The sequence below is a fragment of the Rhincodon typus genome, chromosome 40, assembly GCF_021869965.1.
Source record: "Rhincodon typus isolate 14 chromosome 40, sRhiTyp1.1, whole genome shotgun sequence".
Lineage (NCBI taxonomy): Eukaryota > Metazoa > Chordata > Chondrichthyes > Orectolobiformes > Rhincodontidae > Rhincodon > Rhincodon typus.
Window position 1 is genome coordinate 1362410 of NC_063371.1, and position 13676 is coordinate 1376085.

Here is a 13676-nt window from a genome sequence, read left to right on the forward strand (position 1 = left end):
GGGGGTTGGGGGGGTGGGGGGGTGGTAAGGTTGGTGAGGGGGTGTAAGGTTGGGGGTTGGTGAGGGGGTGTAAGGTTGGTGAGGGGGTGTCATGCTGCCCCGGTCAGTCTATCTGCTTCCTACGGCGAGTCACGGGTGATGGGTACCTGCTCTATAATGGTCTAGCCTGCCAGAGTCTCCAGTTTGTCGAGCACACCCTGGATCTTGTGCACGGCTTCCTTGCGGGCCAGCCGGACATGCTGGTGACCGTCTGTCTCCACCGCGTCGGCCTCCAGCAGCTGCTTGGTGAGCAGCTCCTCCAGCAGCCGGTAAACCTTGTCTCCCTTCTTCCCGCTGAAGCGGTCCACCTCGGCCTCCAGCTGCTGCAGCTTGCTCAAGACCTGCTCCACCTTGGCGTGCCCGGGGTGCCCGGCGGCTCCGGCCATCTGCAGCCCGTTGCTGGTTGGGGTGGCGGCTTTCTCCTCAGGGGGCTTGTAGACGGTCGGGGGGCTGCTGTACTCCACCCTGGGAGCGGGCGGTGGGTTTGCGGGCTGGTCCGGGATGTAGCCTGCAGGCTGCTGCTCACTCCCTGTGTAGCCGGGGCCGCTGAGGCAGGCTCCCCGGAGATCCTGACGGTTCACGGGATACGGGAGATCCTGGAAAACAGACGCCAAGTGTTTAGAAACCAGCGAAGGAGCGTTCAAACGGGGGCCATCTGCTGACGGCCGGGCGCTCAATGATTCAGACACAGGGTGTGGGTGTCTGCGTGGGGTTGGGGGGGGGGGGGGGGGGAGGGTTGTTGGAAAATCAGTTTAAACAACATCAAAACTGAGTCTAACAATAAACCACACACACGAGCCTCGGGCCAACTTGCTCAGGGATGTTGTGGCACACTCTCTGGAACGGGTGAACCTTGAACCTGGGCCACCTAGCTCAAGGTCGGGACACTACCACTGCAGCTTACGGGCCCCTTAAACTCGATTGTTCATTGTGCCTTTCAATGGCGGAGGGGGGTGGTGGAAGAGAAGCTGGGAATTCAGGTGATGACAGCCTGAAATCCAGGACTGAGCAAAATCTGAAGGAACGAAATGAGCCCAAGACCAAAGAGAGGTGGGCCAATCAGCCCATCAAGTCCACTCATAGTTGATTTGATCATCCTCAACCCCACTTTCCTGCCTTTTCCCTTGTAACACTGATTGCCCTCCCCGATTAAAAATCTCGCTCAGCTTTCAATGTACTCAGCGACTCAGCCTCGACAGCCCTCTGTGGTAAAGAATTCCACACTCACCATTCCCTGAGAGAAGAAATGCCTCCTCATCTCTGTCTTCAATGTGTGACCACTGACTCAGAGATGATACCCCTCCCCAGTCCTAGACACTTCCACAAGAGGAAACAACCTCTCCTCATCCACCCTGCCAAGTTCCCTACAAATCTAGGGATTTTTCAATCTGGCCACCTCTCATTTTTTCTGAACCCCAATCAGTACAGGGCCCAATCTACTCAATCCGCTCCTCACAAAATAGCCCCTCTGTACCCGGGATTGGTCGTGTTAACCTTCTCTGAACTGCATCCGATGTCAGTCTCTCTATCTATGTAAAGGGCTCAAAACTGTGCAGTATTCCAGCTATGGTCTGACTAGTGACTAGTATAGATTTTGCAAGGTCTCTCTATTTTAATATCCCATTGCGTTTGCCTTTCCTGTTAGCTGATGACCTTGGATGCTAACTTTTGTGATTCATAGGCTCGCTCTGTGCTGTTGCTTTGCGGTCTTTCCCCATTGAAATGGTAAACAGCTCCTCCACGCTGCTTTGGCCATGTGTATAATCTCACATTTTCCCACATTCTGTTCCATTGAATGTGCCTGTATCATCACCATTTACCCTTCCCACTGAGTTTGATGTAATTGGCAAACTGGACTGTTTGCTCCCCCGCCCCAACCAGATCATTAACGTAGAGTGTGCGAGCAAGACATTCTTAGCCTGTCACGGCAGGCTACATTAATGTGTAGCAACAGGTTTGTCGATGGGAGAAACCACGCAGGCAGAACTAACTCTGATTAGGGGCCCTGAGTGTTGGGAAACATGCAGTAAACACCAAAAGGCTGGGAATGTTCCACAGGTTTGGCAGTACCCAGGACAGGAAGCAGAGTTGATGCTTCATGCTTTTGGAGAGAGCTGGAGCGAGTTGGAAAACTAACAGGTTTGTGACACAGGATGCGGGGAAGGGGGTTGTAGATTAAAAAGGGTCAGTGATAGGGGTGGAAGACACAGCAGCTACTTTGAGGAGCCTGCCCCCCATGGCGTCACCCTGACCTCATGTTACTTGAATTCGGCGGCTGTGCTGTGCTCCGAGACAGACCTCTGCACCCTCAGCTTGCTGCACTGTGCGCCGTATAAGCAGCACCTCATCTTCTGATCAGGCACGGCGTGGCTTACTCAACCTAATGAGTTCAGCCATTTCCAAATTCAAAGGAGGCTTCCAGGTAGCCAACAATGTCGAGCACGTACCTAAATCTTTCAGAAACAAACAGCCACCATTTTCCTCAATCACAGATTCCCTCCTGCGAGGCAGCAGGCCATTTGGCCCATCGAGTCCACGCTGACCCTCCGAACAGCATCTCACAAAGACCCATTCCCCCCTACCCTATCCCTGCAACCCGGTATTTCCCATGGCTAACCCAGCCAGCCTGCACATCCCTGGACACTACGGGGCAATTTCCCATGGCCAATCCACCCTAACCTGCACATTTTCAGACTGTGGGAGGAAACCCACACAGACACGGGGAGAATATGCAAACTCCAGACAGACAGATGCCCGAGGGTGGAATCAAACCCGGGTCCCTGGCGCCGTGAGGCAGCAGTGCTAACCACTGTGCTGGCCCATGAAAGTGGAGCACATGCCTGAAGCTTCGCTCTACAAGCCCTTTTGATGGACCACGTGCCTGGCAAGTTTCTGACAGCAGACGTGCCAATTACCTTCTGTTCGTACATGGATGTGTTCTGCCAGGCTGGAGCTGGTCTGGAAACAACACCACTCCCGAAAGGCGGCATGGCGTGGGGGAATTGCTGCGCTGACGGTGGGAGGCTTGCTGCTCGGGTCTGGGCCCAGACGTCATGGGACTGCATGCCTGCTGGTGGCAGAGGGGCTGTCTGTGTTGATGATGACCAGGGCTGGCTCTGGGAAGGATACAGGGGTCGCTGAGGGCCCGAGTCTGGGTTCCTGAAGTGGTACTGCGAGGCCATCACTGGGTACCGGGGCTGCTGATCGAAGACCTCCTGTTCGGTGGGAAAGAAAACAAAGCAGAACGTGTTACCTGGAGGCCGGAATGCAGCATGGAGTCAACCCGAGGACCAAAGGCACACTGCAGCCCAATTAAGAACCAAATCAGTAGCTCAACTCAAAACTCAGCTTCTCTGATGGTACCAAGCTGACCTGCCAGGAGGTGCATCATCGGTTTGGCCGCAAACCAAGAGGGGGACACAGTACAGGCACCCCTCAACACCAACCACCCCAAACTACGCAGCTAGGAGGACACGGGGCGACCCAGCTGAGACCAAGCCCATCCAGGGGGGTGGGGTGGGCAAGGGGACGGGGAGAGGAAGGAAGGATTTGGCGGGGAGAGGAGCTCACTTTGGAGCAGTGGGAGTACTGCCCAGGATCTGACCAACACTGCCCTCCCCCCCCGCCCCCAGCCACTGTTAGGAAAACCGAGCAACGTGAGGCCACATGTGGGAGCTTGCTGTGTACGTGTGGCTGGAAGGTCAGACAGATGCGGTCTGAAATTCACGCTGCACTGATACTGACCATCCAGCTGAACCCTGTGGGAATTAGGTCTCCTGAGAAGAACTCGGCGAATCCCAACACCTTCATTTTTTTGGACTGCCTGGAGAAACCCCACTGTCCCATCTTGACACCAAGGCTCTTTGTCAGTGTGAAAGCACCAAGGGTGACTTACAAAGACTAGTTGGTGACAGTGAAGAACCCAGCCACCTGCAGAATTGCTGAGAACCATCTTGGACAGGGTAAGCCAAGGCTTGAGTATCCCCAGCCAGTCTGGTCAAAAAAAAAAAAGAGGCTCCTGTCGAAAGCTGCTGCCACTTTGCTCGGTTCCAAAAGCAGCTCGTCGCCGAATGCCCCGTCTCCAACCTCAGTGGACCCTCCAAAGCTGCCATCAGTGGCGTTTGCCTTCCCAGCCTGTGCCTGTCCTAAGCACGTTTCCAGGTGAGGCTCCCTCTGATTGGAATGGTCACAGTGTTAAATCCAGGCTCTTCCCATTCCTTGAGCTGGCTTGCCTCCATTCCTTTCCACCGCCCCATGAGGAAAGGCTACCCGTTCCTTCCAAAAAGGCTCCACTCTGCTTCTCATTTCTGAGTTAATCCTCACCAAGTACATCGCAGTGCACGTGGGAGGCTGCGCTGAAACTCAGCGCCACTCCTTCTGATCCCCTCTCGTCAGCGCGACACTGCTTTCCCAGCCCGCACAACCTTGCTCCAAAGACATCCCGAGGAAAACTCAGTTCTGAGGAAGGGTCACCGGACCCGAAACATTAACTCTGTTTTCTCCTCCACAGATGCTGCCAGACCTGCTGAGCTTTTCCAACAACTTTGTTTTTCTTCCCGTGGAAAACTCAACTCACTTATCGTTCCTCCTTGCCATTCCCTTTCTTCCTACTCTGTGCGTGAGACAACTTTTCTGGCCCTGCTAACTGACCCCATCACAGCCCCCCGCCACCCCCAGACCACACTCAGCCTTGGTGACGACCTAATGCAAACACATTTCCACTCCATCAACATGACTGCTACCTTCCCGATCAGTTGGTGCTGCTTGATTGTTCCTCGCCTGGGTGGCTGTGCAAACGCTTCACCCTCATTCCTGGGAGGCCGGATTACTCCACTAACCTTTTCACAGAGCCCGCGCTCTGCCCCAAGTATGCTCCCGGCTTCCTGTTTGCCGCTCACCCACCACCCTAGTGGCTCACTGACCCGACCCAAACTGGCTCCTGGCCTGACCGCTGTGAACTTCCTCATGAACAGCGACCGAAGTTGCTGGAAAAGCTCAGCAGGCCTGGCAGCATCCGTGAAGAGAAATCAGAGTTAGCGTTTCGGGGCGGGTGAGCCTTCCACACAACCGAGGAAGGGTCATCGGACCCGAAAGGTTAAGTCTGATTTTCTCCTTCACAGATGCTGCCAGACCCTGCTGAGCTTCCCCACCAATTCTGTTCATGTTTCCGATCTGCAGCATCCGCAGTTCTTTCGGTTTGCAAACTTCTCATCCTTGTTTAGAAACTTCACCGTGGTCTTCTCTCTCTCTGCAGCCTGTGGCCTTCCTGCATGTGTCAGCTTTCATTCCCCACCAGCACTCTCGCCTGGGCCCCAAAGCGTACATTGTCTTTCCGAAGCGTTTGGCTTCTCCTTCAGGAGATTCCTCTGAAAAAGTACCGACCTTTAGGCACTGGCTCTGTTACCCTCACTGTGGCTCAGCACCAAACACCTTCTATTTATCTCACGCTCATTGGAGCATTAAACTATGGTAAATTTCACAACCAGAAACAGACAGAACTGTACGTTACTGCTTTCCTTACCAACAACCAATGCTGAAGTCTGGTCAGCCCTGCGTTTTATAGCGCAGTTCATTCTGGTTAATCATCTAACCTTTCACAGGCCCTCATTGAACAGCCGCCCCCCCCCACCCCGGATGTCGGGCAGGATTGTCACATACCCGCTGTCCCGTAGCAGCGTACGCTGGGTGTGCTGGTGTCTGCGGCCTGGCTGAAAGGTTGTGGGACGGCGGCCCAGCCTGGGAGTGGGCCCACTGTGCCGAAGGAGCATGTCCGTTCGACGGGGGCCTGGGCAGCCCAGCTTGCTGCTGAATGTTTTCGCTGGCGACGGTCTCGGGGGACCTGCTCTCACCCGGTCCTGGCCGATACCACGCGTTCCCTGGGATGTGGCCCGGGGAGGATGCCCGTCCGCCAGGGAAGACGCCGTTGACGAGACCCTGAAAACAAGAAACAAAAAAAGAACAGACGGACGTCAGCGGCTTGCACACCCGGGTAAGCGAGGCAACGAAAACGCACACACTAACATCACACGCTGCTGAGCTGTCAACGGAGGCTGGGAAAACGATGGAAGGAAATAGCCCGTCCCGAGTTAACACTTGTCACTGTTTGGAAAAGGGGCACTGCAGAGCTCCGTGAGGCCCTGGAGCGGGGGTGGGGGGAGCGAGGGGGATGTGGAGGGGGTGGGGGTGGGGGGGTGTGGTGTGTTGGTCTCTGCCATTGCTACCTGTGCTTGTGGCCCTGCTGGGTTCCAGGCTGCTGACATCAGCAACGACCAGCCAGCAACGGAGGTGGGGGGGGGGGTGGGGGTGGGTTGGGGAGGATGGGTGGGGGGGACAGGGGGTTGTTGGTGGGGAGCGGTGTTTGTGAGGTCAGTCCAAGGATAGCACAACATCATGCAGTAATAACACAGTTGCAGGCCAGGGCAGGACAGTTTCAGAAACATTCCAGCTCACGCTGCTAGGGAGCAACCAGACAGTGAGTAGACTGTGAGAGCGCGCGGAACGTAGCGTTGTCGGTAGGACGGCGACAGGATCGGGATGAAAAGGGAGCTGCTGCGGAGGCCATGTGGGGGCAGGTTCAGAAAGCAGGGAGATGACAAGAGGGAAGGATTGTTGAGAACAGATGAGCTGCTGGGATTGGTGAGGGGGTGGGGTAGAAAAGGTACTCGAGCAGAGCAGGAGGATACTCAGAGACCAGCAGTCTGCAGTAAGTGAAAGGCAGGCCAGCCTATGGTGTCAGCAGCAGTAACACATCAAGGAGGCTGAGTTCAGATGCTTTCGGAGAGCTCACTAGCTCAGAGACACAGGCTGTCAAGGGGGGTGTGTGTGTGTATCTCCAAGATACAGGCAGTGACTCACTGACCTCTCCCATAGCACAGACAGTAAAGCACAGTGCAAAGTGACCTCTACACATCCCCAGCAACATTGCAAAGCAAACCTGAGCTCATGACCGAGGTGTCAACGAAGGAAGGAACAAACACCAAGGCTGCATCTAAAAGAAGAACAGGAAGCAGAGTCACTGACAGGATTCGACCATATGGGATTGAGAAAGCTGGAAGGCTACTATCAGAGCGAGAGAGAGCGCTTGTGGAAGAGCAATCAGATGTAGAAAGTAGCTAAAGCTTAGAATTAGAGGCTGGAACGATGGGAAAACAGGTCAAGTAAGAGATATGTGACAAATTGTTGCATATCTTTAGAAAGCTTAGAATTGCTGATTCAATGTTGACCTAAAGTTTAAGACAAATTCTGCTTAAAGATAACGTATTAGCAGGCCACAAAACGTGGAACCATGACGTGTGACATTTCATAATGACATGCCTTAAGGGGATGTGATAAACTGTGGACATGCTTATCTGCCTGTAACTACTGTCTCAATCTATAACAGCATGTATAAATAAGTATTGCCTTGTTTTTATACTCAACGGAGACTACGGACGTGACCTTTTGTCAGCATTGGCTCCCTGTGATATCACGAATAAAGCCTCTTTACCTCGAAGTCTAAAGCTCCGGTATGTGACTAAATTAATATCTTAAACAGTGCTCCATTTCAGGTGGGGGGTGTCTCAGGCTGACAGGAACCAGGAGGGTTCTGGCAGAATACTAAAGGTTTTTACATTTGTCAGTCCATGTCAATGAGGGAATGGCAAACAGGCAAGTCTAAGGTTGATGGGGAAACAGGGTTTTAGCAGCAATTCAGAGTGAACAAAAACTCAGAGATGAGAAAGACTGAAGGTTGGCAGGAGAACAAAGAGAACCTGAAAAAGACATGTCTGTCTAGAGCTGAGGAAGGAAACAGGATTGAAACGCAAGGTCTCAGACATCACCTTCCAAACCCACGGCCCACTTCCATCTCGAAGGACAAGGGGCAGCAGGTACACTGCAAGTTCACCCTCCGAGCCCCTCACCATCACAACTCAGAAATATATCGGCCGTCCCTTCAGTGTCGCTGGGTCAGAATCCTGGAACTCCCTCCCTAAGGGCATCGTGTGGGGGTCCCTACACCACTCTGACTACAGCGGTTCAATAAGGAGGCTCACCCCCACATTCAAGGAGGGCAATTAGGGGGAAACGGGGCAATAAATGCTGGGCCCAGCCAGCAACGCTCATGAACAAACACATTGTTGAAAAGTTAGCAGCTTGTGATGGAGACAAACTGGGGTCAGTGACTTGACCCAGTGCAGAGACGCTCAGGTCATTTCAGGCTGAGCGAAGGGGCGCAACGGTCACGAGCAGACTGAAGAGCATGTCCCACTTTCGGGCACTGTTCCCCAAGGTCAACAAGACAGGCTCAAGGGCAGGACACGGGCTGCCCCTGGTGACCAATATTTTCACTGCCACACACAACGAATGAACAGTCAGACTCTCAACGTGCTGCTGCACAGAGGACACAGACTTGGTTAAACCACCCATTCAAAATGGGAAACATTGCACAGGGAACAACAGTCTGAAGCCAAGCAGCACTCAGTGAGCATGCACTTTGGAAACAAGGTCAGACAGAGTGACTCACCACACTCGGTCAATTTCTCTCGGGATGATTCATTCAGCCAAAACATAGCAGCAAACGAAGAGTTAGCCACCACTCCCTTCTCGGCCCAAGCTCACTGCAGCCCTCGCTCAACCAGTCTCCACCCAATTCGCTCAGTCACATTTCAGAGGCTATAGAGAAGTCAGCAGTGCCTAGAGTGGGCCAGTCTCAAACAGACAAACACACAACAGCACAGCACTCCTGCCAGTCCAGGAAAACAGGAGTCTGTTCACTGGAGTGGGGATCTGTGGGTAGAACACAGGCCAGTACCTCACAGGGACCAAAAGGGAGCTACAACAGAAGGAAGGCATTATGTTGGATTGCTTTAGCCTCCAGCAGTTACATGCCTGTAATCAATTCACACAGTTAAGAACTGACCATCACACAGTGGGTGTGTGTGGCCAGACCAGGGAAGGATGGTAGATTTGCTCCCCTGCAGGACATCAGTAAGTCAGTTTTGACAGCAATTTTTAATAGTGGTCACGGTCGCCATGGCGGAAATGACTTTTCAATTCCAGGTTTTTTTTCTCCCCCCAAAACAAGGTAAATTCCTTGAGGTCCTGGGCTAGGATTTGAACCACAGTATTCCCATGACATGATCGCAATGCTGCCAGATCCCGTTTCAAACAGAGCGAGTGCAAAGTAGTGGCAGAATGAAATGAAAACTTTCAGGACAAAAGACACGGCTAATTATTGTTCACAGAGTCCAAACTCACAATTCAAATCTCAACTTGACAGCACAACTCAACATGGTAAAGGACCCAGCCAAATCCTCTCAAATTCACAGCTCACCTCGACTCAAACCGCTCCAAGTGGATGGTACGTCAAATGTTGAAACGTTTAACACCGTTCTGACGTCACCTGCATTTATATGGTGCCGGGAGCAGCCCTGAATGAGATACCCACACCAAAGTCCAGCTGTTCCCAGACATAGAGATAACGAGAAGGTGGGAGAAGAGATTGGTTTGAAGGTGCTGAAGGGCAGGAGGGACATGTGGAAGGGGGCACAGAGGCAGGCAGCTGGAGGATAGAAAAGGGGACAAGTCTGGAATAGTACCACATTGTGCTGAGCAGAGGGGGAAGGTCGAGGATCGCAGCACTTGGGTCAGGGGTGGAAGTTTGAAGGCTCCAAGGCGGAAGGAGGCGATTGCGGGCGTCGATTGTAAGTGGGATGGGAAGGACAAGACAGTGTGGCGGCAGGATCTGCTTCCATCCGTTTCTGACGACGGCGGGTCAGATCGGTCTGGCAGATGGAGAACAGGGTGTGAACGTGACCTGCAGCGAGCAAGGGGATACCCACCTGATGACCAACTGACCATTACCCCCACCCACCTCTGCCCCCGCCCTGATCCAGGACACACCCTTCAGCTGAGCTCCCAACAGCCACATGCCTCAATCTTCCTGTCGAGAAGCCAGAACTGTACATGGATTGCCAACTGAACTTACTGCATTAAGGCAGGGTCAGGGCCCAATCACTCATGTGTCACTTCACCAGAAGTGCAGGCTCATCAAGCAAATTGTTATGATAGATTCTTCAATTTCTCCTACATCATCGCTCCTTTGATGCAAACTTTCCTCCCTTCAGGTTTTGTACCTGCTTCCAGCTAAACTCCCCTGATGTCCCCTTCTATCTTGCCTCTATTTCTTCCTTCGCTTTCCAACGTCAGTGCGCTTTGTCCTGCTGTCCTTGGTAATGGGTGCAATCTCACCAGTTACAACACACACCAATTTGTGGGGTGGGGTCGCAGCATTGTCACTATGCAGGCATGCAGTCCAAGACCACTCCCCTTCATTCCCCACTCCACTCAAATCCAGGGCAATGATTCGCTCTACTTCCTGACAAACCGCAGGAAAATACGGCTTCAACCCACACCTTCCGGGTCGCCTCCAGTTATTCCGTCTGACGCCCTCAACTTCACATCTCGCCCCATTTCGTTCTCCTGGGGAACAATAAACGCAAAGGCTGCTTACTTGTGGAGGCATCTGATGGTTCATCATCTGAGAGTAGTTGTTGGGATATGGAGGCTGGGGTCCAGTGGGATACCAGTAATTGGAGGTGTATCCTGGGTATGGCATCTCCTGGAAAACAAGAGCAAAGGGGAGGAAAGGATCCTGAATCAAATGCACAATTCAAAGAATGGGAAAGATTGCAGCCAAAGATACTTGCGCGGCTCCTTTGTTTCTATCATTTTTAAGCAGTGGTTATCACAAATGGGGTCAGCATTTATTGCACTGTCCCCACATTGTCCCCTTGCGAAGGTGGTTTGGGGGGGGGGGGGGGGGGGGGGGTTTGGGGGGCCCACTTTCTTGAACCACAGCCATCTGAATGGTGTAGGGACCCCCACACAGCGCCATCAGGGAGGGAGTTCCACGATTTTGACCCAAGGGACAGTCTTCCAGGAATTCCATGCAGCAACGGTCACCAAAAGCTGTCAAATGACGTAGAAGGAAATAACAAGACTGATTTAAGCTGAAGACTTTGGTTCCAAATTAAGCTCCAAACTCTCTGACAGCGCTGGATCATAGAACAGAAAAAGGCCACTCAGCCTTCCTCTCAAAGCCTTGCCCCTAGATCATGGTCCACCTCCCTTCTGAAAGGCTCAATCGACCCTGCCTCAAACACACAGTGCAACGTAGGTCGCTCTGCAGAAACGAACAGACTTGGATTCCCAAATGGCCAATCAGTGTGGATTATTTCAGTGCGGATGGGGACGCTGTGGAATTCCTCAACGGCAGACTCCGAAGGAACTGTCTGGAGAATGTGAAGGGTTCTGATGAAATCAAGTAAGATAAGCTCCTCAGGGAGGATCAGATTGTTAACGGAGTAATAACTGTTCAACTGAGCATGTAGTTATCTCAAAAAATTCCAACAATGCCAGCCCCAGACCCTTACCCGAAACCTCGCCAGCAGCACGATCCCCTCCCCGATCTCCTCCCATGGAACGTGCCCTAACAAAAGCCAGCATTACATCCCATCCTAACCCCCTCGACCACATTGGCATTTAAACTGCTGGTTTCTCAAGCTAGTGCCCTGACATGGTACCCTACCACCCCCTAGCCAGGAGGCACCCTGCCCGTGTTGATCCTGTTTAAATAACCATCCAGCGCCTCTCTTGAACTCATCAATGGAACATGCCTCCAGCACATGTCCAGCTACAGCAAAACGTTTCTCCCTATCTACCCCATCCAGCCCTTTCGAGATTTTGAGAACTTCTAGCCCTGCAGCGAGGGGCAGCTCAGAAGATGGAAGCTGACGGCAACGATGTAGCCTGATTAACAGACACTGGAGTGCCCATAACAAATCTCTGGACCACACAAAAAAACCCACAAACTCATCCTCGGGGAGAAACGCAAGGCAGAAAGGCACGATTGCAGGACAGTTTTGGTTCTGAACTTCACTCAATCATTCTGGCTATAAATCAGGGTCCCCATCCAATCCTGAAAACAGAAGATGCAACAGCCAGTAAGATGGTTTCAGAAAGAAAGCGACACTCATCTCAGGCTCAAACCTGTCGTATTTTTAAAGTCGAACCTAAACCTTAACCATACACTCCCGCATCCTGAACTAAAAAAATCCAATCAAAACACTCCAATTCTCCAACAGTTACAGTCCTTTGTGAAACAGCTGCATCAGACTCTGAGCCTCTGTCAAGTGAAAAAGCAGCGCTTCCTCGTTTCTATGCTGCTGGTTTCTCCTTTCAAGATTGCATCCCCTCATTGTGAATTGTACAGAGAAAGCAATTCCCTCCTAGCTCTCCTGTCAAGGCCTTGTAACACAGCCACCACGGTCTCAGCTCTGTCGACTATCCTCAACACGTCAAACAGGTAACCCTTTAGGGAAGGGATTCCACTGCGCTAACCTGGGTCTGGCCCACTTGTAACTCCAGACCGACAGCGGACAAAACGGAGGTCCCGTCTGTGAGCGACAAATGCTGACCTTCTCATTGATACCCGCAGCCCAGGCACAAACAGAAAGTGGGATTCCAGCATCAGTTTTCCACCAGCAGCAGCAGGTCAATCTGGAGCAAAGACTGGGCAGGTGGAGGTGAGGGAGAGACAGGTTCCGAAGAACGGTCAGAGTCATGCAGCACAGTAACAGATCCTTCTGTCCAACTCGCCCATGCCAACCAAGTTTCCCCAAACTAAGTGAGTCCCACTTGCCTGTGTTTGGCCCATACCCCTCTAAACCTTTCCTCTTCATGTAACTGTCGAAATGTCTTGTAAACATTGTAACTGGACCTGCATCTATCCCTTCCTCTGGCAGCCACTCTCTGAAACAGTTGCCTCTCAAGTCGCTTTCAATCATTCTCCTCTCACTGAAACAAGATGCCCCCAAGTTTTGAAATCCCCACCCCAGGGAAAAGATCTTTGCTGCTCATCTGATCCACATCCCTCATGTTTTTATAAACCTCTACAAGGTCACCCCTCAACCTCCTACGCTCTGGGAAGAAACGTCCCAGTCTGTCCAGTGTGTCCTTATAACTCAAACCCTCTGTTCCCAGCAACATTCTGGCAAATCCTTTCTGAACCCTCTCCGGCTTAATAATATCCTTCCTATCACAGGCTGACCAGAACTGGACACAGAACTCCGGAAGAGGCCTCATCAACATCCTGCACAACCTCAACATGACGTCCCAACTCAGTGCTCTGGCCAATGAAGGCTAACACCTTCTGAACCATCCGGTCTACCTGGGATGCAGATTTCAAACAATTATGCACCTGAACCCCTCGGTCCCTCTGTTCTACAACACTACCCAGGGGCCCTACCACTAACTGCCTACGCCCTACCCCTGTTTCTTTTTACCAAAATGCAATACCTTGCAGTTATACAAATCGAACTCCGACTCTCTCAAGTTTCTCTCTCTCTCTCTTCACATGCCCTCCCTGACCTGCTGAGTTCCTGTAGCAACTCCTCTCTTGGGGTAGGGGTGGGTACATCCTTTAGGGAAGGGTGCGGCCATCCTCACCCGTTACCTGACCCCAGACCAACATCGAGGCGCGGTTGACTCTTAACTGCCCCCCGGGGCGATTAGGGGCAGAAATGCCAGGTCCGGCCCTTGTCCAACAAAGACGGCCGCAGTGAGTCCAAACTAGTTTGGTGGGGGGGGGGGGGGGG

The 13676-nt window shown here is 52.5% G+C and overlaps 1 protein-coding gene across 1 annotated transcript in view; it reads right to left on the reverse strand.

The window, feature by feature from the left end:
- Positions 1-13676, reverse strand: part of LOC109925980 (BAG family molecular chaperone regulator 4-like) — a 14267-nt gene continuing 591 nt past the window's right edge. The window contains exons 2-5 of the mRNA XM_048618638.1: positions 10532-10639; positions 5698-5973; positions 2955-3254; positions 1-635 (exon numbers count right to left, since the gene is read on the reverse strand). Of these exons, the coding sequence (XP_048474595.1) occupies positions 162-635; positions 2955-3254; positions 5698-5973; positions 10532-10639 (1158 nt within the window). The 3' untranslated portion in view covers positions 1-161. The remainder of the gene's footprint in view (positions 636-2954; positions 3255-5697; positions 5974-10531; positions 10640-13676) is intronic.